This window comes from Aotus nancymaae, unplaced genomic scaffold (assembly GCF_030222135.1).
Source record: "Aotus nancymaae isolate 86718 unplaced genomic scaffold, 86718_ANA_hifiasm-v0.15.2.pri h1tg000046l, whole genome shotgun sequence".
Taxonomy (NCBI): domain Eukaryota; kingdom Metazoa; phylum Chordata; class Mammalia; order Primates; family Aotidae; genus Aotus; species Aotus nancymaae.
In genome coordinates, this window is record NW_026988460.1 from 29020092 (window position 1) to 29047870 (window position 27779).

At 50.8% G+C, this 27779-nt stretch overlaps 1 protein-coding gene across 2 annotated transcripts in view; it reads right to left on the reverse strand.

The window, feature by feature from the left end:
- Window positions 1-1618: 1618 nt before the first annotated feature.
- Window positions 1619-27779, reverse strand: part of CHCHD6 (coiled-coil-helix-coiled-coil-helix domain containing 6) — a 250274-nt gene continuing 224113 nt past the window's right edge. For both annotated transcript variants that reach the window (XM_012475813.2, XM_012475812.3), the window contains exons 7-8: window positions 4329-4464; window positions 1619-1836 (exon numbers count right to left, since the gene is read on the reverse strand). In XM_012475813.2, coding sequence (XP_012331236.2) covers window positions 1831-1836; window positions 4329-4464 — 142 coding nt within the window. In that variant the 3' untranslated portion in view covers window positions 1619-1830. The remainder of the gene's footprint in view (window positions 1837-4328; window positions 4465-27779) is intronic.

Genomic DNA, 27779 nt, shown 5'->3' on the forward strand with positions numbered 1-27779 from the left:
GCTTGCCTGGAGGAGGAGGGGCCATTTAGAGGAAACCATGGCCCCACTGGCTGCTGGACATGGGAGGCTATTTAGGGTCACAGGTCTGTTGGCTGACCTGAGTGGGCCTGGGCCATAGACTCCACCCAGCAGAATCATGAGTCACATAAAGCACGCGTTGTTTTAAGTTACGAGGTCTGGGGGTGGTTTGTTACCCAGACAGAACGAGCTGGTACAGGCTCAGGCAGCGTCCAGCCCACAGGTGTCTGTGTACCTGGGAGTCCCTGTTTCCCACTCCAAGATGTGTCCCTAACACCTAAACTGATACCTGGAGAAGAGAGGGACAGCTTAAAGTTATTCCTGTGAGATCTGAAGTTGGAAAAAGCCTGGGAAGCCAAAGGCTTCTGAGGGAGTGACAACAGGTGGATAGGCTGGACCTGTGACCCCTCACCCCTCCTCTTAGTAGGCCCCTCCACGAAGGGCTCAGGCCAGGGTGCCCTGTGCATCCCACCCCTCCTCACTGATCACACTGCATGGAGCCTCCTGCGCTTTTCCACAGGCTGACCTGGGACTCCTAGAGGGCGTCTCCTAGAGCTGTCTGCCTGGCTGCTAGTATGCTAAGCCGATAGGACATGCCCAAGCCCCAACCCACCCCTTGAGCTCTGAGTGTAAGAATCTGGGAATGAGCAGGGAAGTTTGTGCTGCCAAGCCCGAGTCAAGACTACAGGCTTTTAGCTCCAGATGGCATGGGGACTCCCCAAGGGCTCTATCAGGAAATCCAAGGTCACCAGCAGAGCAGTTAGAGGATCCCAAGCTCCACCCCAAAATTCTCCTGCTGGCATGGCACAGGCTGAGTGTGGTCAGGGCACCTTGGCTGTGGGACACGGCCAAAGGTCAAGGATTGGAAGGCCAGTGTTTGGACACCAACCAAGCAGAGCATATCCCAAACCCACTTTGTCATCTGCTCTCCTCAATCTCTGCATTCCTTATTTTACGAGAACCCTAGACACCCAAGTCAGAGACTTCAAAGTCACTTGAGTCTTCTTCACTCAGTCAGTTTCAGTTCTGCCAGTCAGCCCCACTAACCCTCCCTGGGCTTGAGCTGCGCAGGGTCCTCCACATTGGTGATGCTCCCTAGTGCTGAGTCCTGTCTCGCTGGCACCACCCTCCACCTGAGAGCCAGAGCAACGTCACTCAGAGACAGTGCCAGCTCAGCCTGACGCACTCCAGCCCTGCCACCTCTGTAGCCACGCCGCCTGCCTGCCTTGCTCACCTCTGCTATTCTCCACTGCCTGCCGCCCTCACACCTGGGGTCCACTCTGCCGGGTCTCCGGCCTGCCCTGCCCTCGTCTGGTCAGCTTCCGCACTGGGCGCAGGCAGCACCACCCCCCCACCAAGCAGGAAGCTGGCCTGCTCTCCCTCTGTGCCATCCCTAGAAAGGCCTGCTCCCACTTCCTTCTCATCCTTGCTTCTGGGGTGGCCTGTTGCTGCTGCGATGTAACTAGGGGTTCCCAGGCCATCCCCCTTGCCAGGCCAGGGACTCCCCGAGGGGAGCAGCCCATCTTCCTCAGCCCTGCTTCACTGGTGTCCAGCAGAGGGCTGGACGCAGAGCGGGCAGGAGTGACTGGCTGCTGGTGAGTCAACAACGGAAAACAAAGGCGTCTGCTTTATTTGTTTTCAGACTGTAGCGTATACTTCGTTTCCTAAACACATGGCAGCCCCGCTCAGGGCCCGGCAGGACATGGCGGGGCACGGTGGTTGTGGCCTAGGGCTCTGTGGGCTGTGGTCCCATGATTGGTCCCTTCTTCAGGGCTCCAAGTCACTGCCAGGACAGGGAATGATGTCTGCTCCTCAGCCCTACAAAGAGAACAGGTCAGAGTTCAGTCACGGCCCACTCTGCCCATGCCCTCAGGGCTCCATGCAGACTGCCCTGGGACAGCAACCGCTTCCTGGGGAGCAGCTGTGAGTCAGTCTCCCTCCTCACCTTGAGACCCAGCACTGAGTCTTTTCACCTCTGTGCCCTGGAGCCCAGCACAGTCCCCAGCAGCTGGAGACAGGCCCTCACTCCACACGATAGTGACATCACCACATGCTCCCGTTCCTCAACTCTCCCAGGGCTGGCTCAGAAGGCGGAGGCTTCTGACAAGCACATTGGGTATAGAACAGTATACAACTCTGCTCTGCCTCACCAAGGCATCCCCTCTGTTCTCTGATTTTTCACAGCTCAGCAGGAGTCTGCTGGGACGCCGGGGTCTGCACAGTCAGGGCCCTGCTATGGAAAGCCCGAAGCCCCTGCCCTTATTTGAGACGCCCTGTACATCCACACACAGGCAGGCACCAGGCTCTAGGCCTAAGCATCACCTAGCAGCCCTAGGAGCCCCAAGGCAGATGCTAGATCCTGGGGGGAGAAGTAGTGCTGCCCCACCCTAGGTCTTTGACCATGTGGGCCTCTGTCCCCTGCCGCTCGGCCCCTCCCAGAAGCAAATCCCTCTTAGGGACCCTTCACTCCCCGCTCTCTGGCTCTGCCAGCAGCCTTCTGAGGTGGAGGCTGGAGAAGGGTGGTGAGAGTTTCTCCAGCACTTGCCACATCTCACACACAGGGTGCCACCCGAGTGCCTGGGTGCTGGGGCTCTGAGGGAGTCAGGTTGAACATGCTGTCCCCAAATACACACACGCTGCCAAGGCAGCAAAAGGGAGCCAGACAGGCCGCTGTCGCTGCTGTCGCTCAGTCTCCGGATTTTGCTAGTCATGTCAGGGGTAGGGCCGGGAAGGAGGGAGCCAGGCCTGGCAGTGTCCCAGAGCCTCTCTCAGGGAACACTAGAGTTTAATGTAATCTGTCTTCCTTGGTAATCGTATTTTTGCCTTGGTGCAAGGAAGATATATTGGTGAGGTGTGTTTGTTAAAGAAATACTCTTGGGGGTGTGGGGTAGGGGCTGAAAACTACCACAGAGGTGGGGCTGGATGGAGAGAGGATGGAGTCTGGGGCTAGCTGCTGAAGGATAGGCCCTGCCAAGAAGCCAAGAGGCTGCAGCAGATCCCTCGGTAAAGAGTTAGGTGTGTGATGAACAGGACTCGGAGCTGCCCTTGATAGGGTGTGGGGAAGGATCTGGGGGTTTCACCCTGCTAGTGGGTAGGGAGCTAAGTGTCTTGTTGGTGTGAAGGGCCCTGGTCCGGCCCAGCCTACCCAGTGCCCCAGCACCTCCTGCCCACGTGGAAGCAGAGCAAGCAGGCTTCCATGGTCTGAGACAGAGGAGGAGGCCGCCTATCCTACCCAGGGCTTCCCTTTCTTGGAAGGCTGACAGAGGCCCCACATTCACTCAGCCTGTATGGAGCTACCTCTGGACTGTGCTCTGGCCATGAAGGGTCAGGCGGTGCTGGATGGGGCTGTGACCAGCCCAGGGTGGAACAATCAGCTTGGCAGATGGGTGTCAGCAGGACATGGCCCAAGGAAGCTCTCACAGGCCTAGGGCTGCAGGACCCCGCTCAGTTCCGTGGGAGAGATCCCCCTTCAGACGTGGCTGGAGAGCAGAGGGTGTCTGGCCTCAGCCTTTTCCACCTCAAGTACCTAAAGCAGCCTGTTTCCTACTCAGGCCAAAGAGGCTTTTCTGTGGGAAGAAAGACCTCATCCTATTGCTTCTCCCATACATTTTCACAAACAGGCCGCATTCCTCAGGGAGCCTAAACCAGGTGCCCTGAGAGTGAATGACGCTGCCCAAAGTGGGGCAAGGGTGAGGTGTAACTGGAAACAGCCTGACGCTGTGGGACCTGGAAAGGGGAAGGATTTATCTAGGATAGAGAGGAGCAGCTGGGGGTCGGGGAGGAAGACAGGAGAAGCTGGCTGGCAGCACACTGCAGGCCCACTGGAGTGGGGGGTGACCAGAGAGCACGTGACACCTGGGACCACACACCGGGAAGACCAAGCCAGCACGCCCCTCCAGACCAGCGATGGGGTGGTGGCTGCAGGCAGCTCCTGATGGCTGCACCTGCTCCCACTCCACTTCCAGATGGCCTGTCCTTGCTGGGACCCCTACTCTGCACTCGGGCCTCCGCCATGCTCCCACCCATAAATGCTGAGGGCTAAGAAGGTCCAGCCTAACAGGGCAAACACCACAGGGATCATCTCCCCTGGCCAGATGTGCAAGGCACTCCTGGAAGCAGGCTGGTGCGCACTGGGAGGTGACTGAGGAAAGCGAAGACCCAAGAATCCCTCCCTTGGCAAACGCAGACACCTCCAGGTGGAGCATCTGACTCTAGCAGGAAAAGGCAGGCAGAGATCTCCAATGCTGGATAGAGGTACCTCCTCCACCTCCCACAGCCCCTAGAAACCTGGGAGGGAGGTGAGGCCTTACCTTGTGGGCGGCACTCACGCAGCGCTGGTATGCCTTGACCAGGTCTGAGCACAGCAGCACCTCATGCAGGCGATCTCGGTAGCATTGGAGGATCTGGGCCTGCAGCCCTGAGCAGACGGGCTCCACGCTGCGGGGCCTGCAGAAGACAAAAGCAGGCAGGCCTGGGGCTCAGGTGGCAGCGGGCAGGGGAGAGAAACAATTCACATTCACTCCACCTACCTGCCAGGCACTAGGCTAAGCCCCTGACACGCACCAGCATCCTTTTAACCCTCAGAGAGAAGCACTGTGCTTTCCCATTCTAGAAATGAGAGGACAGCCGCAGGTTAAGCCCTGTGGTCAGTGGCTTAGGCTCACAACACAGCAGACACTGAAACAGGCTGTGGGTCTGGGGTTCCACACCGGGCTCCTTTGCTGGGGCTTGAGCACCTCCAGGAGGCAGGAAGGTCCATCTGACACCCATCTGCCAAGCTGACGACTCCCACTGGAGGGCCCCCAGGAGGATGGTGCAGCCCATCTCCAGGACAGCCATCCCACTATGCCTGGGACAACCTGCCTTGCTGTACCGAGGGTAGCCATTCCTGCTGCACCCAGGTCAGCTGCTTTCCTGTGCCTGTGGTTTACCCATGGCTATAACCATGTAACTTATTTTTTTGCTGATTTAAAACTAATATGTATGCAAGAAGGAAGACGAAATCTATAGAAAATGTCTAAAGAAATGAAAAATATTCTTCTTCTCACTTCTTAGAGGTAACCACAGTAATATTTTAGGGGCAATTTACCATTTTTTTCCTTTCCTTTTCAAAGTAGTTTTAGAACTCACAAAAGTGAATAAGTTCACTTTCTAAAATTGTAGGGGAAAAAAGAGCAAATATAGATGACACTAAAGTCAGTCAGCGGCCCAGCCTCCTGGGTGTAATTTCCGATTGGTTGGTTTCCTTCCACACACACGCAATCTCACACACTCGCACACGGACACACACAGCAGCACATTTGCACACTCTGCTGGCCACGCGCATACACAATCTCACACACTCGCATACTGACACAGACAACAGCACATTTGCACACTCCCTGCCGGCCAAGCACACACACACTCGATCTCACACACTGGCACAATGACACACACAGCAGCACATTCATGCGCTCCCTGCCGGCCAGGTGCGCATACACTCAATCTCACTTGCACACTGACATACACAGCAGCACATTTGCGCACTCCTTGCTGGCCAGGCGCACACACACTCACACACCGACACACACAGCAGCACATTTGTGCACTCCATGCTGGCCAGGTGCTGTCCTCAGGCTGCTGCACGTGCTCAGTGCTACTCCTCACGGTGCTGGCAGCAGATACTGTCTTTCACCATGCTGTTCCCACAAATGAGAAGCTGAGGCTCAGAGAATTAAGGCCATGCAGCTGGACAGTGGAGGAGCGGGACACACTTATTTACATGGCTTTAGTTGTACTGTTGCTGACAATTTGTTTTCTTAAGGGAGTTTTAGGCCAGGACCCTTCCCAGCTGTAGAAGGACCCACTGTAACACTTGACAGCCTTTCCAAATTCAACACCACTTAGGGCTGAGGGCACCAAAAGGAGCTGTAAAAAGGTAGAAAGCCATTCCTCAAGTTTCTTAGCAATAGAAAGGATCACTGTCACACATGCCACAGCTCGGCTCCAGGCACGTGGGGGAGACGTGCAGGCCAGTCGCTCTCCCACCAGGGTCTCTGGCGCTGTTATCGTCTAACAGTAACTTGAACCTGGTTCCTCAGCTAGAAACCACCAGCACAGGATGCTCGACAGCTTGGGAACAGGACCCCATATTTAACTGTCTTGTTCCGGAAGCCTGGGGGTGGACACTTCTGTACTGCTGACTCTGTACTGCAATGCCACCCGGGCCTGGCCTTCCCTTCTTGTCCGTGCCATCCTCAGGCCACTGTCGGCAGCGCAGTCCTCTTTGCAGCAGAGGTCAAAGGCAGCAGGGAGGAACAGGCCTCTCTGCAGTCTCATCTGACCAGGCGGGACAATCCTCCCCTCAAACCCCACTCCAGGTTTCTCCTCCACTCACTGTCTAGGACCAGGTCACATACCCATGCCTAACACCATTGCTACCAGGGGCAGTGAGTGTCCCATGTTCAGCTAAGGCCAGCAAGACTCATCCCCAGGGGATGAACAAAATGAGCAGTCTCTAAATTAAAGATGGGGAGGGATGAGTGTGGGGTGGGGGCAGCCGCCTGTGGCTGCCATGCCGGCCAGGCGCAACCCACTCAATTTCACACACTTGCACGCCGAGGTAAAGGATGTGAAAAGTGAGAGTGCCTTCCCATTCCTGCCGTGGGAGGCCATGGGTGGCCCAGTCCTGGCCTGGGTCCTTGAATTCCATCCTGTCCTTGCCCTTGAGGTCACAATTCTGATGCACGTCTACGCTGCATGTGCCAAGTCTTTGGGTCCTCTTATTTCTTGAAGAGGACAGGGCATGGGGGGTCTTTTATCTGTATTGACCTCTCGTTCTTGCATATGCAGGGCAGATGAGCCCCTTGGGTGCAGTCCTCTGCCCGACTCTGGAGACCCACTTTGCTGGCCTGTGTCAGTTGTCGCATAGGCAGCTGGGGCAGGAACACAGCTGGGGTGTCTGGGGCAGCCCCCGATTCCTCTCCAGGTATTTAAGAATGGCTCCACATTTGTATTTAAGAACTGTGACGTGAGTGTGTCTAGTTGTTGCTTCTTCCTTGAGGGACAGCTGGCCTCGTGGCATTTCATCTCAGGTAAGCGCTCCCTGGCACTGCACGTACAGCTTCAGTTCTGTTCTGACACCTGCTTAGGAGCACCTTTAAGTCACAGGGCAGATTTTGGCTTTCCGCCTCCATCACAGAGGCCCCCCTCCCTCCTATTCTGCTCGCCGGCTCTCCATCCTTGGAAGGCTGTACTCTCCCTTCCCCAGGCAGGGTTAAATCTGTAGGGCTGTGGGCGCCTTCAGTGGCACTGCCAGTCTCCCTGGGGTCTGCTATCCCCTCATACCAGCCTCTTACTGTGTCGTCTGCTCCTCCTGACTATGCTGACCCTCTAGAGTCTGATACCCTAGAGCACGACTTCCATCACAGCCTCTGCTGCACTCCCCTGAAGTAGGACTCCGCCCTGCCCTCATGGGGCCCTGGTGAGCCTGGTTCATAGCTGCATCGTGGAGGTCAGCAGGCACTAAGGGGACCTGTGTGTCACGGTGAGTGGCTCAGAGGGAGCCCCAGGCTCAGTAAAGACAGAGCTATCCTAAGCTGTAACTCTGTAAGGCTTACTGATCTATGTGAAAAGAAGTGCCAGGGACAGGTCAGGCAGAGGCTAAGTGGCCCGCTGAGTCATGCGGCCGAGCCTCATGAAGCTGGAGTGCTGACCTGCCACGCCCTGCCCTCTACAGAGGCACAACAGAGACGCTGACACTGGCTTTGCAGGATGGTAATTCGCAGGAAGACACAGCCACATTTGCCTCTCTCTCCATGGCCAGCCTGACTGTGTCCCCTCCTCATTAGTCTCTCCTCCTTTGGTTTCAGGTCCCAGGACAAGGGCTTCTCCATTTTGAGGGCAAACCTCCCAGTGGGCTCCCAGTTCAGGAGAAACTGGGCCATGGTGAAATCTATCCCCTCCTTGCCAATATTGCCTCTGGGACTGTGGTGGCCTCTCTCTGCTGGGACTCATCACAACAATATGAGGAGACAGAATGGGAGGCAAATGTCAACTGGAAGAAATTTCACCCATTTGTCCACAAAAAGGCTCTGAATGGGATAAGACAGGGAGAGCATAGCTCTGGAAATGAAAAGCTTTCTCTGAAGCAAGGCAGGGCTAGGCCTTGGGTGAAGCCATTCACAAAAGTAGGTGCACTCTATTCACTCCGAACCCCGCCCAGCCCCGGCATGCTGCGACCCTGTTTACAATGCATACAAAACAGCTCCCATGTCCAGAAACGTCCAGTCTTGCAAACAGCTGCTCTTCACATGCACAGATAAAGGTATCCAAAGTGTGACACAAAGTTACCAAGGAGAGAAATAAGTCCTGTACACCTGTTTGAGGACATTACCTTGAAGGATGAAGATCTAATGGTCACGTGGCTTCGATGGGGTTCACACCACCTGCATTGGTGTATAGGGTGTCCATTTTCACAGGCATCAAAGGCAATGCCCAGGAAGTCGACTCGCCTCACTGGCTCTTACGTTCCTCATTGTTATAATGGGAACGGTAGCACCGCTTACCCCAGAGATGAACACAAGTGTGTGCTATGAAGTGCAGCTCTCATAGCAACCTAGCCATCAGTGTAAGAAACTGAGGTGGGGCCAGAGCCTGGGGTGGGGTGCGCTTGCAGAAAGGCTGGGTTACTGGAGACCCTTGGCAGAGAAGAACTGAGGATATGCTGGGATGGTGGAACTGCAGACATATGGCTTGGAGGGTGGGACCTTACTTAAGGGGTCCCTCCCTCTACATTGAGACCTAGTTCAGACCTCCTCCAGCTGTGGTGGTGCCTCCTCCTCCGGCATGTTAAGGCATTAGCGTATGTGCATAATCATGGTGTCCCTTCAACAAGCAGCTGGCAGACGCCTGAGGCTGGGGCTCTTGGTCTAGTGGAAAGAACACAGGTTCTGGGGTCAGATAAACCTGGGGCAAGGTACTAGCTTTGTCACTTTGTCACTTTCCACTATGTGGCTGGTGCATCAGGTGTGGAGGAGGGCCCCACCCCACAGAGCTGTTGAGAGGATGGCAGGTGATGCTCAAGACGGCCTGGCCAGAACGTGCTCAGCACCGCAGTGTGGCTCTGAAGGAATCATCAGTGCTGAGTAAATAGGACCACAGAGGACCCCACATCCAGCCTCCTGATGGCCCTGAGTGTGTGATGGCCACACACAGGGCACATGGGTCCTGGTCCCTGACGAGCAGGCCACAGAGGTCCGCCTGACTCCCAGAGCATCCCCTTGCCCCCAGTCTGCTGAGACCACAGGCAGAGCAGAGTCCAGAGGTCTGGCATGGTACCTTCCCAACCCTTGTGCCTGAGTGAGCCTCTTCCACTGACCTTCTTTACTAGACCTTCTCCATTTCCCTCACTCCACCCCCAAAACACATTCATCTCTCTAAACATGGAAAAGCTTTTCAAATTGAAGCCCCCTTTGCCTCCATCTCAGTCCAAGGCCACAGCGGCTTCTCCTTGCTTGGAGAAGTGCTGGCTGGGGCTCCCGCTGCCCCACTCCCCTGGGCCCCATGCCAAGCCTCACTGCTCAGCTGATGGCACTTGCCTGGCCCTCACTGCCTCTCTGGCTGCTCACTCTGGTTCTCCTCTGCTGGACCCTGGGCTTCTGCCTGTATGCAAGCTCTGCCTGTGGCCCCCTTCCCTGCCCTTGTCCCCTCAGCACACCAGCATGGTGCCCAGCTCAAGACCTGCTGTCCCCTGCCTGCCATGCAGCCCAGCAGGTGGCCACAGGCCCACAGGGACCAGGCGTGAGTAGCCTTCACCCCAGCATCTCCTCCTCCTGAGTTTCAGCTGTGTCAGCAGCACCAACACCCAGTTGGTCCAGCTGCACACCCAGAGCACCCAACTTCTCCAGCCCTCATGCCCACAGAGCGCCCCCCCAAGTCTAGCCTACAGGAGAGCCCTAGCCCAATCCCTTGTCTCCACTATCATTAAATAGCCTCCCAACAGTCCTCTCTACTTCCAGCCAACAGTGATGCGTTTAGAATATAATGCAGGCCACAGATTTCTAAAACACCAAGGCAATTCAAAAACTCATTTCTTGGGAAATCACAACTCACTGCACAATGTGCTAAGCATTATCTCATTTAATCCCAAGCAGGCCCCTATAAGGTAGAAGCTGTATTTTTTCCCTTAAAAAAAAAAAAAAAAGACAAAAAAACCCCAAAACCAAAAAACCCCCACCATGTCTCCAAGTGATACAGTAACTTGCTCAAGTTCATCATTTGAAAAGCAGGGCCAGATCTCAGGCCTAGTTAGACCTTACCTAGACCTAATGGCCTGCTATGTCTCCCATGGACCTCAGGCGACCTCAAACATGCTGACACTGTGACCTGTCACCTTGCCATTGTTGGAGGGTTGGTATAACTCTGCCACCAGACTGAGTGGCCTGAGAAGGTGGTCTGTGTCCCCAGCCCCTCCCGAGCTGGAAGAGGGAACTGACCCCATGCCTCTGGTGGCTGAGTGGCCCCTGGTCTTATTCCCACTTCTTCCCAGAGTGCACTGCACTTGGTGAAGAACCCATAGCTAGCTGGAGACCCAGGAAATCCTCCCTCCCTCTTCCTTCTCCCTGATCATGGTCCACTATCCATAGTAAGTCTCTGTGCAACCTTCCCTTTCATCCATAACCTCTGTACCCTTCCCTTCCCACTCATGACACACCTCTGAGAACTTCCCTTCCAATCCATGAGAAGCTTCTTTGCAACTTTTCCTTCCATCCATGGAAAGCTTCTATGAAGTCTTCCCTTAGTTACAGGACACATTCTGTGTAGCATTCATTTTTGTATTAGTCTGCTTTCACACTCTTATAAAGAACTGCCCGAGACTGGGTAATTTATAAAGAAAATAGGTTTAATTGACTTATAGTTCTGCATCACTGGGGAGGTCTCGGGAAACTTATAATCATGGTGGAGGGGAAAGCAGGCACATTTTACATAATGGCAGGCGAGAGAGAGAGGCGAAAAGGGGAAGAGCTCCTTATAAAATCATCAGGTCTCGTGAGAACTCACTATTATGAGAACAGCCTAGGGGAAACCGTCCCCATGATCCAGTCAGCTTCCTCCCTGAACACATGGGGATGATAATTCGAGATGAGATTTGGGTGGGGACACAGAGCCACATCATATCAAGTTTCACCCATGACGAGCTTCCGTGCGACCTCCCCTTCCCATCTATAACATATGCAGCCTTCCCGTCAATCCATAACAAGAATCCAGGCAACCTTTCCTTCCCATCAACAACAACGCTTTCTGCATCACTCCCTTCCCAACAACAGTATGACTCTGTGCAGCTGCCCCATCCCACCCATGACAAGTTTCTGTGTGCCCTTTCCTTCATATCATAGCCATTCCTCTGTGCAGCCTTTCCTTCCCATCCATGAAAATCCTGTGCAGGCTGGGCGCAGTGGCTCATGCTTGTAATCCCAGCACTTTGGGAGGCCAAGATGGGTGGATCACTTAAGGTCAGGAGCTCGAGACCCACCTGGCCAATGTGGTGAAACCCCATCTCTACTAAAAATACACAAATTAGCCAGGCATGATGGTGAGTACCTGTAATCCCAGTTCCTTGGGAGGCTGAGGCAGGAGAATCACTTGAACCCAGGAGGTGGAGGTTGCAGTAAGCTGAGATCATGCCACTGCACTCCAGCCTGGGAGACACAGCGAGACTTTGTCTAAAAAAAAAAAAAAAGATAACACCTTACAGGGGAGGACGGAGATTGGAGATACCGTGTGCAGACCCTGGCATGTCGTCAGGCATGCCGCAAAGGGGTTGGACCCATTCCCCAGAAGTACAGCAGGGAGTGGGAATGGACAGGAATGACTGGGGTACCAATACATCACTGGTCGCTTTCTGAGTGCAGCGTGCACTTTCCATGGCTTGGTGGCTGGGCCCAGGCGCACATCAGCAACAGCCGCTAGGCTTCAATGCTCACCGCATGCCAGGCTCCATGCCAGGGTCTGCACACGGTGTCTCCAATCTCCGTCCTCCCATGTAAGGTGTTATCTTATTTAGAGATGAACTGACTCACCCTTAACCCATCTAACAGAAAAGGGGAGGAGCTGTAGCTTATGACCAGGTTCCTAAAGCTGCTCCCAGGTACTGCCCAGGAAGTCTTCCTCTCTGGGAGAGATGTGGGATGAGCATCAGGCTGTGGGAGGGGAGCTGATGGTCAACAGCACAGGCAGAAAATTCGGCCTCATTTGAGAGTGGATGTCTGTGGTCCTGGGAACTTCTGCCTGTCAGGGGTTGTTCTAAGTTCACAACAACCCTGTGAGCTGGGCCTTCCCATCCCGTTCTGCAGATGAGCTGATGAGTCACAGGGAGCTCACATGACTGGCCCACAGTTACAGAGCAGTGGGAGGAGCCGGGATAGGAAGAACGGCGTGTGCTCAGCTCCATAGCTCTTGCTCTCTATACCACCACATGCATTCCACTCTGCTTTTAGAAAATGCCAAGACATTCTGAAAGAGACACCAAGGGTACTCAGAAAAACAAAAGACAGTCACCCCCAACCACACGTTAGGCAGGGCTCTGCATGGGGCAGAAGCTTGCCAACTCCCCATGGGCAGCCAGGAAGCTCCCAGTCAAGGAGCCACAGGGAGAAAGGTGAGAGAGGAAGACACAAACTCATGGTTGCCTGCAGCATCAACATGTGGCGGGAAGAAAAGCAAACGGAAGTGAGCGGATGCGTCCCACCATGAGGCAGGCCTGGCAGGAGCATGGGCGGCACCTTCCCATCTTGGGCACACACATCGTAGGCAGCTGAGTCGCTCCCACACCAGTGGGCACTCCAGCTCCCAAGCGGGAAAGGAGAGGGATTGGGGGCCAGACCCCAAGTGCCGTTCTTTCTCCCTCGTTGATTCTCCCGCAGAGCGCCCCCAGCTCCCACTCACACGTGCAGTCCCAAATCCTCTGTGTGCTCTCTTCACTTTATTTAATAAATGAAATCTCATCAACTTATCCTTCTCCTATTATCACTGCTGACATCAATCTGATAATATTGGCCTGGTGTGGAACTGGGCTATTATATGTCCTCCTGATATTTAATTTCAGAGAAACATCAGCGGGGGGGTGAATATATGGAGCAGGCTTTTTATTACAGGCAGCGCTAAGGAGATTCCAAGTGAATTAGACATTCATCTTCGTCAGGTCCAATCTAGCTGTTCATAAGGGCTTTCTGCTTTAACCCGTGGCTAGAGCCGAGGCGCTGATGAGACCAGCTGGTTACTAAGGACTTGGTTAACTGACTGCTATCGATGATGTGCCACTCAGCCTGGGTAAGTGGAACCCAGAGGTCCTGCCATCGATCAACATGCCACGCGGATTGCTATCAACTGCAGGACGCTGCGCTCCAGCTGCCCTGTCCCTCAGGTGGGAGAGGGGCCTGTTTGAGAGCTGAGGCAGGCAAGAGAGCCTGGGGGTGCATCTCTCCCAGGAGGGCTTGAGACACAAATGGGCCCCTGGCTGCTGCTTAGTGAGGCAGAGGCTGCCTGTGACAGGATTCTCTGGGATTATTCCTTCTCTCTCCCTCACACATACAAGAGTACAAACACATGGGAAGAAGAAAGGGCCATTCCTCTTTGTTCCTTTGTTGCAAAAAATAAAGAATGCACACTTTCCTTAAGAGGGGATGCATGCCCATTCTCTACATGTCAGAGGGAGCCAGGCAGGCACTTTCTGGGCTTCGCCAAGGCGGAAGGAAAGGGCAGGGCCACGGTGGCCTTTGGTGCTGCAGGATGACGACTTCCAGCCTGCCTGTGGCTGAAGAACTTTCTGGCACTGTTTCTGCCAGTAGAGACTCACCATGGAAGCCTCTTGTAGCCATGGCCTCTGGACACAGGGAAGTCAGTAGGTTGCCCCAACCCTGCTCTGTGTGGGGCTGTGGGAGGCTCCCAAGCACAATCCTACAATGTGACCTCCCCTAGCATTGGGTCCTCAACAAAGTAGGGAGCTGTCACCCAACTGGCACCAGGTGGGTCCCTAGCACTCCAGACTGTGGGCGGCTGCCTGTTCCCCACCCCCTGTCATCTTAAGAGTCCTCACCGCCTCTCTCCTAGAAACTTTTTTTTTTTGAGACGGAGTTTCGCTCGTTACCCAGGCTGGAGTGCAATGGCACGATCTCGGCTCACCGCAACCTCCGCCTCCCAGATTCAGGCAATTCTCCTGCCTCAGCCTCCTGTCTCCTAGAAACTTTTACTCACTTTCTGGCGAATTCACTTCCCCCATCAAATCTCCCTTGTAGTCTACCCCTTTAGTCTCCCCCATCAAGCCTCTCCCACGTCTCTTGCCTCAAATCTCCACTCGAGTCTCCTCACTCGAGTCTCCCCCACACCAAGTCTCTCCTCTCCCAAGTCTCCCCTGGGTCTCCCACCTCGAGTCTCCCTGCTCCCGTCTGCCCCCTCCCAAGTCTCCCCTATCAAGTGTCCCCAACCCAAGACTCCCTGCTTGAGTCTGACCCTCCAGCCTGGCTCCTTGCTGACATCAACTAGAGGGATCTTTCCGACTGGTGATGGCATGGGTGCTCTGGCCCAAAGCTCCCACAGAGGATGGCACCCCCATGGGCCTGCCCTTCCAGCTCTGTGCTTTGGCCTCAGTGGTCCCAAATGTTGGGGCTCCCAGAACCAGAGGCCTGGCCAGCTCCACTCAAGCACGTGGCCAGCTCATGGTGAGCCAAAGTCTTCCTCACAAGAGCCGCCCTTGCCTGCTCTGCTGCCCTGCGCCTCCCTCCCACCTGGCCTCCTCTCCCCAGGCTGGGGAGAGGGTCCCTGACACAGACCATCCTGGCCTAAAACGCCCCCGTAAAGGCCTACGCTAAATGAGGGTCCTTCCTTCCGTCCTTCAAATGACAACTATTTACTAAGTACCCATGGTGACCAGAACCACAAAAAATGAAGCCTCTTGCCCTGCCTTCAGGGACCCCTCTCACCCACCCACAGCCACAAGGCCCAGAGGCAGGGCCAGCTCCATAGTGAGGCATTAAGGCCACTCCAGGCCCCAGCCCTGAGGAGAAGGGAAGTCTCCATCCTGCTTGATTGTCATCAACTGTCCCCACACCCGGGCCACTGGGGACCAGATCTCAGGAACACTCTCGATTCCTCCTTCAATCTGCCCTCATGTCTGTCTGCTAACCGCAACTTCTCCCGAAGCTCACCGGCCCTTCTTCCTGCTGTCACAAAGATGCTGTGCGTGTGTGTAGTCCTATGTGGACAGGCTGCCAGCCCCGCCTCTCTGTCCCCTCTCACTGGGAGGAAGCGTTACTGACTCAGTCTCACTTCTGCTCTGTGGCCTCCCTGGCCTGCTCACCTGAGAGGATCCCGTAACACAAATTATCCAAGCAGACTGCACCCAGTCATGTGCGGCATGCTGTTTCCCCACTAGACAGGAGTACCTGAAGCCAGGAACCACAGCTTATTACCTCTTCTCTAAGGTCCTCACAGAATACTGAGCAGGAAGCAAATATCTATAAATAACTTGAGGTAGGCAGAGCATCAGTAATTAAGGGTCATTGGGGCTCCACCTTCTTCCAGCTTCTATGGGTAGAGGCCAGCTTTGACTGACACACTGGATGTGCATGTGTGCGGTCTGAACTGGGGCCTTTGTAACCTAGTGGGCCAAGCCCTGGGCCACGTGCCCAGCCCCTGGCTGAAGAGGCGTCTGTCTGGGCCACGCTGCATCCTGCATTATCACCTTCTCCTCCCTCCTGCTCCTGAACACAGCTTAGTGCCTACTGCCAGGTGTGTGGAAATTCTGGAACCTACCTCCTTCATCCATCCTCACTGTGGATCCAACTTAGGAATTATTCCTCTCATGCACCTTTCAACATCAAACCCAAGGACATCTATTTTCTCCTATGTTATCTTCTGGGAGTTTCACAGTTTTGTATTTTACGTTTAGGCCTATGGTCCATTCTGAATTAGTTTTTGTGAAGCTCACAGTTTTTAAGTTGTGATAGTGTTTTATCAGCTGATAGCTCCTGAGTCTCATAACCTAACAGGAAAAACAGATTCATATAGGCCTCCTGGAAGACCTGGGCCCTGGTCTATCTATGACCCTTTCCCCTCCCTCTACTGTCTTCTCTGAGCACATTCAGCAACTGGAGCTGCATAGAACACCGTGGTAAACCCTAGGTATTCCAAAGAAGAGCTCTCAGACACTGGGCCTCCTTCATTGTGACAGCCCTACCTTGCCACCCTGTCAGGGACACTAGAGGAGGCCAAGAGGGTCCTCCAGGGCTTACCTCTCACCATACCTCAGATGTCACCCAGAAAAAAGGGGGACTGTGGACCATGTGTTTTTAGGATAGAAAGCACCTAGAAAATGTGCCTCAATCTCTACTGCCACACCTTAGCTTTGAACCAGAACTGACTTCCCTTACAACTGCAGGGTCGGCTACCGCTGTTGGGGTCTGGTAAGACACCTGATACAAGCTGACCCAAGGTGAGGAGGCAGAACAGGGCAGATGGAACATGGACACATCCCACAGCCATGCAGTGGGGAAGGCATGCTCTGTTCCCATTTCCAAACTCCCAGCAACCCAAAGTCACCTCGAGTCTCTGTTTGAAAACAACTTGAAAAAATCCTGTTTTAAGTTGTTTTAAAAGAAATGAAGAATGAAAGGCTTGTCCTTCCATTGTCCTTTCCCCTCCCAGCAGAAGTCGGAGGGAGTGGGGTGGTGGCGAGGTGTCACCAGGAGGTGGTGGCAGCGGTCTGCTTGCAGTTGGGGCAGCTGGTGGAGGGGAGCTGCCCAGGTCCGGGAGGGGATCTGGCAGGTGAAAAGGCAGCCAACATGGTTGACAGATTGGTTACACTGAGACAGAAGTTCACTGATTGAGCAAATACATACCCTGTTGAAGAAAATAGCCAAGTCTCTTGCTCTATGAGAAGGGAGATCTATCCATGGAAAAGGAGAGAGAGAGCCCTACAAAGAGCATCCAGGTATTAGAACTGAAGTATCACTATGAACTTGTGAAATACTCCTATACACACAGACAGATGGGAGTCCTCATGCATGCACCATGGATGTACATGCACACACATCTACATACACATGTACGCTGTGTGCACACATCTGTATTTCCCAGCTCCTCCCACTGAGAACACCTAGAAGCAATGACACCTCTGTAGCAGGGAGCACACCCAGAGCCCAGACCCCAGAACGTGGTTTCTAGTAGCATCCTCCAACAGAAGGAATGGCGCTCCTGGGCCACACGGCTGACTCCAGGGCTGGGGCAGAGAAAGGACAAGATGACCCTGGAACACCTTGTGCTAGAAATGAAGAGACAGGCCAAGAGGAAGGAGAGTCAATTTGAAGGGCAGAATTGATGGCATTTTGAATACTAAAACTAATCATATATTATAGCCCAATGAATAAATGTGAGTCCTTGAATACTTGCTAACATAACCAAATAAATGAATAGCTATATAACTAAAGAGAGAAGGGGAAACTCCTCCTTTAATAGAATAGCAATTCACAAACATAGAAGAAATGATGATAATAGATAGTCACAATGTTCTCAATGGAAGCTAAGGCTGATCGGTGGAAACTAGATGAGGATTAGGATACTGGCATAATACTGCAGTATCTCCCCACAAGATATTAACCAAACACAAAGAGAAAATGTGGCCTTCACAGCAGGGAGAGCGTGGAGACAGCAGTGTAACCAGGCCTAGGTCAATGTCTCTGGCGGTAGGACAGGTGGCCTCTTGAGCCTCCCGATGGGATGCACCTCGATGAACATAGCACTGATTTTGGGGTCTTCCTGCCAAGAATGCATGGCTTGGGTCTGGTCATGAGGAAACAACAGGTGGACCCAGACTGGGGCTCTCCCTACGAATGAATGCCCTGCACCTTCTTTAAGGCTGTCCATGTCGAGTGAGACAGGAAAGACTAAGGAACTGTTCTGTATGAAGGAGTTGATGATGCGTGAGATTCCTGGACCAGAAAGGAACAGACGACGACGTTAGGGTAGCCGGTGGAATGTGGTCTGTGGGATGACAGTCCCTTTGAGTCAGTGCTGATTTCCTAATCGGCAGCAGTGTGTGGTGACCAAGGAAGAGGCATTCTTGGGAGATCCATGGTGGATGGAAGTATTTAGGGGTAGGGAGTTATCATGTCAGAAAAAGATCATGTTTTCATCTAGAGAGAAAAGGTGATGAAGCAAATTCTGTAACATGTAAAACGTCAGGGAATCTTGTTTAAGGAGATGCAGGAATCCTTGGTGGTGTTTGTTCTTACAATCTTTCTATGGGTTTGAAATTCTTTCAAAATAGACCAACAATGATGGCAATTTGACAGGACTGAATGTACTCAAAAGGATGCACTTGTCCCCCAAAAAGAGTCTATCTAGATTTTCTTTTCCTGGCTGGGAGTGGTGTTGGAGAAGTTTGACAAAGTGATTCTATATTCAATCTCAAAAAAGAAAATGCAAAAAGATCATCAAGGCAGAAGAGCTTGTTCAGCCAGATATTTAATATTTTAAAGAACTGTAGCTTCCTAATATGCCTTACACGTTTAAAACATGCAGACGTGGCCTAGAGAAGAGTCTAAAAATAGACTCAAGTGTGTAAGAAGCAATTTAGCATATGATTAGGTGAAGTTTTACATCAGTGCTAATGGGACAAAGGACACTTTGTTTGGAAAAAAATAAAATGAAAGCAGATCTTTACTTCAGTCCATCTTACTCATAAGTAAATCCTAGCGAGGTTATTTGGAATAACAGTTTAATGGAGGAAAATAAAATCATAGAAGTACTTGTCTAAAAATATGGGGCATAAGATTATAGACCTTCCTTGGGAAGGAAAGGTCTTTGTAACATAAGTTACAAACAGAAAAAATGAGCAACAAAAACACATTTGATTCCTATCTCCAGATCAACTTCCGAAAAGCAAAAATTAAACAAAAAATTAACTAGAAAACAGTCACAACAAAAATGATAAAAGATTAGCAAGACCATTACACGAAGACCTATTAAAAATGAATAGTAAGGAGAAAAATGGGAAAGGTTGTGAATAAGCAACTTGTAAAAAACAAAAACAAATGGCCAATAATATAGGAAAACGTTTTCACCCTCACTTAATACCCGAAAAAATAAGGAGTTTTAAAAGTGAGGGTAGTTTTCTCCTTTGATATCAGTAAAGATGCTTTGAAAAAATATTGCTGATATCCTGTGCTTGGGAAGTCCTGGGGAAATGAACACTCTCTAGCATTTTTGGAGTGAAAATTGGTACATTTCTGTTCTGAAGGGTTAGCAGGTAAAATGTAAGCATATAAACATGTATGCCTATGGGTTTTCTTTGGTGTGTGTATCCTTTGGCCCAGAAACTCTCTCTAGAAGAATTTAAACATATAAGCATACAAACACAAATAAGGCTGCCTGTCACAGTGCTGATTATATTGAGAAAATATAGAAAACCACCCAAGGATTCAACAATAAGTAATTGGTTACATAAATTCTGGTATAACCATATACAAGAATAATAGGGTAATTTAAAATGAAGATCTAAATCTACATTTATTGATACGCAAATAATGTGCATGACAAGTGGATGAGGGAAAAGAGCAGACACTGAGCCATGTGTTGAACTCAAACTCACGGTCTCATTTATGTGCAGCTGTGTGGCTGTGCTCTGTGAACATGGAGTGATGTCACCAAACTGAAGCAGGAAGAGATTCTGGGTTTTTAAAAACTCTGTATTTTCTGTATTGTTTGATTTCATTTCACAATATTCATGTATCATTTTTATAAATCAGAAGACGAAACTTCTTCCTTTTGAAAAACCTGGAAGATCCCGCCTCATTTTAAGATGCTACAGTAAACAGCAAATCAGACAATGTGTGGACACTGAATCTATGTACTGTAGATTTCTAGGACTAAGCACAGTCCCAGGAGGGATTTAAAAGGTCCATTTTTTATGGTGATGATATATATGCACACACACATCATCTTCTAATAATCACAGTAAGATGAAGCCTGAGGGACAAGAAATGCAGAGTGAAAATGCCTGTATATCGTAGGAACTCAATGAATATTTGTTGACTGAGAAGGGGAGAATAAACAATGCCCTTATCGCTAAGATTCAAAAATAGAAGTCCCAAGCAATTTGCTCAGATGGAGTGAATGGAATACATGTAAATTCTGGTGTGTTTGTTAAAGAATCAGTCGTTTTATTTTGGCATCCCATCTTGTTCCATGTCTGCAGAGGTATGTGAGAGATAAAATTCCTGTTTTCCACAGTGTCACAAGTCAGTGTCAATGCCAGTGGCTGCATGGCAGACGCCATCTCAAGACATTCTTCTTTGCTCCTGGTGTACTGTGTCCCCACATGTCTCCTGGTGTATTGTGTCCTCCTGTGTGCACACACAGGCACACACACAAACACACACAGGCTAAAAGACAGCCTGAAACAATAGGCTGAAATGCACATTAAATCAGAGAGAAACAAACATTTCCTGCACTTGGGTTTAAAAATAACCAACTGTAGAGGGATAGGATGAGAAAGTTGTGGCTTAACAGATGTAATTCACCACTTCTAGAGTTATCTTCCTAAAACACACATCTCATCATGTCATTTCTTTTTTTTTTTTTTTGAGACAGAGTCTCGCTCTGTCGCCAGGAGCCAGGCTGGAGTGCAGTGGCGCAATCTCGGCTCACTGCAACCTCCACCTCCCGGGTTCAAATAATTCTCCTGCCTCAGCCTCCCAAGTAGCTGGGACTACAGTGCGTGCCACCACACCCAGCTAATTTTTGTATTTTAGTAGAGACGGGGTTTCACCATGTTGGGCAGCATGGTCTCCATCTCGACCTCATGATCCGCCTGCCTCAGTCTCCCAAAGTGCTGGGATTACAGGCATGAGCCACTGAACCCAGCCTGATCATGTCTTTTCAAAGCTCAGACAGTTCTGATGGCTTCCCAACGCATCAAAATGAAGCCCAATCTCCTGGCACTCAAAACCCTACTGCTTGATCCTGTCCCAGCTGTGTTCCCTTGCCACACCCCAGAGTGGCAGATTCTAGAAGCAGGCTTGCTTGAACTGGAACCTTACTTTCCTGCTCACCAGCTCCGTGACTTGGGCACATCTGTTCACTTCCCTGACTCACAATTTAATTGTCTATAAAAACAGAGTAATAAATGAGATAATCTATCCAAAGTGCTTCGAGGTTTGCCTGAACCACAGGAAGATACTGATAAATACAAATACCCCTTCCACTGCTGTTTCTGTCCACAGAAGAACTAAAAAGAGTACCAAATAACAAATGGAATCAGGCACTGGTCAACCTGAAATGAAGCACAAGAACGAACATGCAGGGAGCTTAGGGCGAAGACTGCTGCCGGTAGCAGGAACAGCTTCTCAGCAGTGGTGGCCTCCTGGGCCCTTGAGGCCTGCATGCAGAGAGACCCCTGCATGGGGACCTGTGGGAGCCACACGGCTGTCAGTCCTGAGGGAGCCTACCAGGGCCACCTTTCCTGCTGTGAATGGCTGTGATTCCCCAGGGCATGGCCCCAGGAGAAAGCACATTCTTCCAAGTAAGCACTGGAATGTCTTATAGTTACTGGGACTTTCTCTGTTATGAGAGGCATTTCATTTTAAAACCTTATTGGCACAGGTCTTTTAATGTGGCTGATGGCACAAAAAAATTGAAATTTGGAAGAGTCTAAACTGGATGCTGGATGTTAACAGAGTCGGCAGCAATAATAAATAAGAACAGCTACCATTTATTGAATCCTGATTACATGCCAGGCAGTCTGCTTACTGTGTCACGTACACACTCCACAGCATCTAAATACCCAGCTCATTGCCTTGTTCTCATATCACCATCTTACAGCTGAGAAAATCAATGGAGAGAGGTTCTGTAACTAGCCCTGTGGTACAGAATGAGCACACAGTGGGTCTGGAACTGGAACTCAGGCTGTGGTTCCCGCCAGGTACTCTGGCTGCAGTGCCAGAGAGATGTGGCCACCTTGCTAAGCATCCTCCCATTCCCCTCTCCTTGTCCCCAGGCCAACAGTCACAAGCTAATGGCCCCTTGCCAATTTCCCTGATGGAAATGGATTCTGTCATAGCCTGGACTCTCACAAATCAAGAGAATGAGTACAGTGACCTGGATAAGAAGAGCTGTTTCTCAGGATTCCTGGGGTTGTGACTTGCTGCTGGCCATCTGCACAGCAAGATAATTTGTAGCTTGTCCTCCGTGCACAGCCTGGGGATCCCCTGTTTTCTCAGTCATGTGGCTTAGAGAGAAGGCATCCCTCAGGATTCTAAGGATCCTCACTTTGGGATCCTCATCTGTAATACTATCTCTCCCGACATCCTCCAGCCCTCTCAAGCTCACATGCCTCTAATTCTGCTCAGATTCTTACCAATACATGCCTGCTGTTGTCAGCCTGAGGATGGAAAGCCTACAGAGACACCCAGCGTGCTCTGAGACAGGTTCTGATGAGGGACCACTGACTCACAGAGCAAATCCAGGCAGACAGGAAAGCCCATGAACAGGCAGAGAGCATCTGTAAGGCATGGGATTTAATCTTCATAAAACCTCTGCAAGAAAACACGACTATTTTACAAATGATGACCCTGAGGCTTAAGCAGATAGAATGACTTGGCCCACGTCACCCATCAGACTCCAAAGCCCATATACAGGCCAAGACCAGCACCTTTCAGCATCATCTTCCCCCAGTCTTCTTCGAGACAAGCCATACAGGCACAGTCCTGAGAGACACACCAGGCTTGGCTCCCAACACTCACTCCCCATCTCTCATCCAAATCTCTGTCTACATTTCACTACCCAGGCTGCTTCTTCCGGGTCCCTCAGAATCTTAGTCTCTCTAAGTCAGCACGGAAGTGAAGCTCAATGCCAGCTTAGATGCTGCTGTACTCCAGCCAATAAAATGAATGGCTGTATGGCATGGTAGAAATCACAATGAACTTGAGCCAGAACACTTGGATTTAGGTTCCCACTCCAGTACTAAAGGGCTTTTGACCTCGGCAAAGGCACTTAATTTCACTATGGGCTCCTCATGTTCAAAATGGAGAAAAGAAAGGGGGTTATGCCATAACAATACTGGTTCCCCAGCTCTCTACCCACACGACCTGGAGCAAATTCCTCAGGGACATAAATCACTCCAGTTTAAGGCTGCATGCAAGGTGGAAGGATGTTAAGATGGGAGGCAGCAGGCCAGGGTGAAGAAGGAAAAGGACCAACAGTGCTGTCCAACAGAAAAAGGCTGCACGCCAAGTATGGAATTACAGTTTTCTAGTAGCCATATTAACAAGTAAAAAGAGGGCTAAGCATGGCTGCTCATGCCTGTAATCCCAGCCCTTTGGGAGGCCAAGGCAAGTGGATCACGAGGTCAGGAGATGGAGACCATCCTGGCCAACATGGTGAAACCCCATTTCTATTAAAATCACAAAAATTAGCCAGGCTAATCCCAATTACTCGGGAGGCTGAGGCAGGAGAATCACTTGAACCTGGAAGGTGGAGGTTGCAGTGAGCCAAGATCGTGTCACTGCACTCCAGCATGGCGACAGAGCAAGATTCCGTTTCAAAAAAAAAAAAAAATTAAAAAGAGGCCAGGCACAAGTTTGAGACCAGCCTGGGCAACATGGTGAAACTCTGTCTCTACTAAAATATAAAAAAATTAGCTGGGCATGGTGGCACACACCTGTAAACCTAGCTACTTGGGAGGCTGAGGTAGAAGAATCGCTTGAACCGAGGAGGTGGAGGTTACAGTGAGCCGAGATCCTGCCACTGCACTGTAGTCTAGGCAACAGAGCGAGACTCCGTCTCAAAAAAAAAAGTAAAAAAAGACAGTTAAAATGAATTTTAATCATATATTTGACAAAATATAGGTAAATATTCTCTCAACATAAAAAATTATAGGACAGATTTTACTTCTTTTTGGTACTAAGTCTTTGAAATCCAGTATGTATTTTGCACTTACAGCACATCTCAATTTGGGTGAGCCACACTTCAATAGCCTTATGTGGCCAGTGTTGACAGGATGTGGTAGCCCAGGACTAACATTTCTGACCCAAGCTCTGGCATAATGTTCTATGAACATCAGCTCATATTATCCTGCCCTCTACACTGCAAGGGCAGTATCACCACCCTCTACACAGACGAGGAAACAGAGTCAGCACAGTTGAGCCACTTGTCCCAGGATCTGGACTAGGAAGTCACAGGAGGAGGATGTAAACCTAGGTTCATCCTGGCTGAGAGGAAAGGCTGATCTAAGAACTTCACAGCACAAGCTGGCTTCCCAGATGCAGGCACCTGTCAGGTTTGGGGATGTCCTGTACAATCCATTTTACATAGGTCAAGTATGTATGTATACTCCATAAGAGCAGCCAAGGTCTTTCCATCCATAGATTTCCTGGGCCATGAACCAGTGACTTCCTGCTATATCAGTCCCAAGCAAAAGCAGAAGCTGGGCGCTCCCTACCTAAACCCAGCATTGTTCTTCCCTCTTTCAAAATGCATGTTCATGCTGGTATTTTATCTCCTAAACAATTCCGTTTAATCCATGTTAGAGATTTGCTATGCTGTATAATCACCTTTTTGTAATTTTTCTTAATTCTTCAAGATGCATTTCTGCTACTTTTGAACAATTAAATGCAGTTTCAATACTCACTTTTACTGTGTGGAAATTGTACATCCCTGACTAGCTGCAAGCTTTGTATTATGAACACTATTTTCCCCTTTATATCTTCAACAGACTTTTGGCCTTTGCTTAAATAGGCATTTAGACTAAGCCGCACATGGTTTTGAGCTGATGTAGCAGGAATCTGCATAGTAACAAAACCTGAGTGCAGAGCGCCTTTCTGTCACAATAGCTATCCCACTCTGCACTTGCCAGCCCCAGAACTCTTCTGTGCTTCAACCATGCAATGCTGTCTTTGTCTCTGGAACATCAGCTTGGGACTTAACCTGGTTATCACGTAAGTCTGGGCCTTCCAGACTAGTTATCCTGGGGCTCAGCTTAGTCAGGAGAGGCTGTGTGTCCCAGGAGGGTCCACACTTCAAGATCACCTAAGTGGTCAGGAGGGACAGAGAGGGGGCTGGTCTTAACGCCTGTTCATCTGGAGGGAGAGAGGCTCTCAAAAGGGAACACCACATCTGGGACACACTGAGCCCTCTGCCTGCCAGCCCTGCCATCCTGCTCACCACTACCTGACATTCAGGGTGGAAATGTTTCCGAAGACACTGGCTGAGCATCCCAGGTGGCTGGAGACAGCAGGTGATTCATGCTCACAAGTAAACCCTGGAATGAATGGCAAGATAGATGCTCTTTCCAAAACGACTGGCAACTCTGACTAGACGTGTCTTTAAAATGGAATTGTTTCATAAAAACTGTTTTCTTGTCCCGAATAGATGTGATCATTTCCTTAGTCCTCCTTTATTTTAAAAATCCATGTTTAATCCATATTTAGGAATCCGTACTTATCTGAAGTAGGAGTTAATTTACATGACCCAGGAGATGACATAAAAGGAAAAGGGGGGGGCATGCATTCCAAGTGTTCCCCAGCCCTGATGTCCCATGGAGCCTGACAACATGCTTCATGACAGTAACACAGTGCCCGGAACATTGCCAGCACTGTCTGTCAGGACTAATGACCCCAGAGGCAGCTGTCATTAGCCAATTCACTAATTAGGGGCCTGTTTGTAGAACTAATGGGAAGGGTAATCATTTGTTAGCTTAAGTAAAACTCCCGGGCATTCCTGACAACTGTTATCATAGAAAAGTCTGGAAGGCAATTCCTCTATCTCTGTGAAATTCAAAGAACCCAGAAAGCCAGAGTCATCTTTTATAGCACAAACCTCCTTTAGGAATCTGCTGGTAGGAGTTTGTCTTTGGCTCCTAATATATCCTCTCTAGCAGCAAATAAATACGTCTACACATGGACCAGGGGCTTTTCCATGTTTGCACTCCAGTGGTCTGACTTCCGCGAGCTCAATCCAGGTTCTCCGACCCTGAGCTCAGGGAAATACTCAGTGCTGAGGCGACTGACAGGAAAAGAGCGCAGAATCCCGACACAGAACAAGCAAGCTCTCTGGCTACAGGCAGAGCGAGTGTGAGTGCATGAATGCATGCATGTGTGCAAGATACAATATGTGTGGGGAAGGGGGTATTTGATGTTGCAATCAGTTTTCACTGGCTGGTGTATTAAAGACAAATAAAAACAGCAAGGTTTTCTAAAGACAATTTTACTCGCTCCTTCATACAAGTTTTAAAAAACATGAATTGTGTATGAAGAATTGATGTGGTTTGATATTTCAGTCTCCAAATCTCATGCTGAAACGTGACTCCGCAGTGTTGGAGGTGGGTCTGGTGAGAGGTGTCTGGGTCACGAGGTTGGGGTCCCTCATGAATGGCTTGGTGCCCCCTGCGCGGTAATGAGTGAATTCTTGCTTTGGTGGTTGACATGAGAGCTGATTATTTAAAAGAGCCTGGCATCTCTCTTGCTCTGTCTTATGCCATGTGACACACCGGCTCCCTCTTTGCCTTCCTCCATAATTGAAAGCTTCCTGAGGCCTCCCCAGAAGCTGAGCAGATGCTGGTTTCAAACCTGTACAGCCTGCAGAACCATGAGCCAAATAAACCTCTTTTCTTTATAAATTACCCAGCCACAGGTGTTCTTTTATAGCAATGCAAATGGATAACACAAGAATATTGAGATGAAATTCAACTTTCCACCAAAAGCTTCCTGAGCCATTCATCTCACTCCTGAAAATGGTAGGAAATGGGGGTTGAGGACCCAGCCTACCAGAGAAGCCTGGGGAAATAAAGCACCCCTACAGCATAAGTGTAGGGGATGCTGTACCAGGCTTCAGAGGGGCAAGAAGAAGGGCCTATGGAAGCAGGTAGGGCTTCCATTCCAGAAGGGCCTTAGAGACTCTGTGGTCCAACTACGTCATGACATAGATGAAGAGATGAAGCTCACAGTGTGAGGTGACTTTTCAGAACTATGGGTGAGTCCAGTAATAGCGCAGGCATGATCTCACTCTCCAGACACCCCTCCCTCCCAGACCCCAGGCTCCCTCAGCAGTCACCCGGAGCCTCACCCCACCCTACAAGGACCATGCTCCTTTCAGAAGCAGTAAACAACAATCTTCAAACAGGGCAAACCCAAGGCCCTCAGCCCAGTGGCCAGGACTGCTGCTAAATAACATCCAGAGAAGCCCTGCCTGCCCTGGGCCTGCTCAGCAAATGGACAAGGAGGCTCCAAGGGCCCTTCCTGCACCCATGCACTGAGTGTGCCTACTTGTGACAGCCTGATCTGGTCCCTGGGCACATGTGCCACTCTGCCATGCCAGCAAGACAGCAAGAAGGCATGTGCCAGTCTGAGAAGCCAGTGCCAACACCAACCCTCAAGCCACGAGGACAGCCCTCTTTCCTGTGGGAAGGGCATAGGCTCTCTGTGGGGCTACTGGTTGCCCACCGCAGGCTCTCCAGACTCAAGGCTCAGGATGACGTTCTTTGGGCCCTAACTCTGGGAAGAAACGGGGTGGGAGAAGGCCTCCTCACCACAGGAAAAAGCAACACATCTCTTTGAGGCAGTTCAGAAGTCAGGATGGATTTAGAGGCCTTCCCTGGGGGGATTTCCTGGGGAAGTAATTAATTTGCTGGCTGGAATACATTCACTTTGGCAGTTGATCTAAACTCCAGGACTCATAGCAATCACTTGGGAGTTTGTTTACAAGGTAGATTTCAAGGGCCTCGCTTGGGGCGG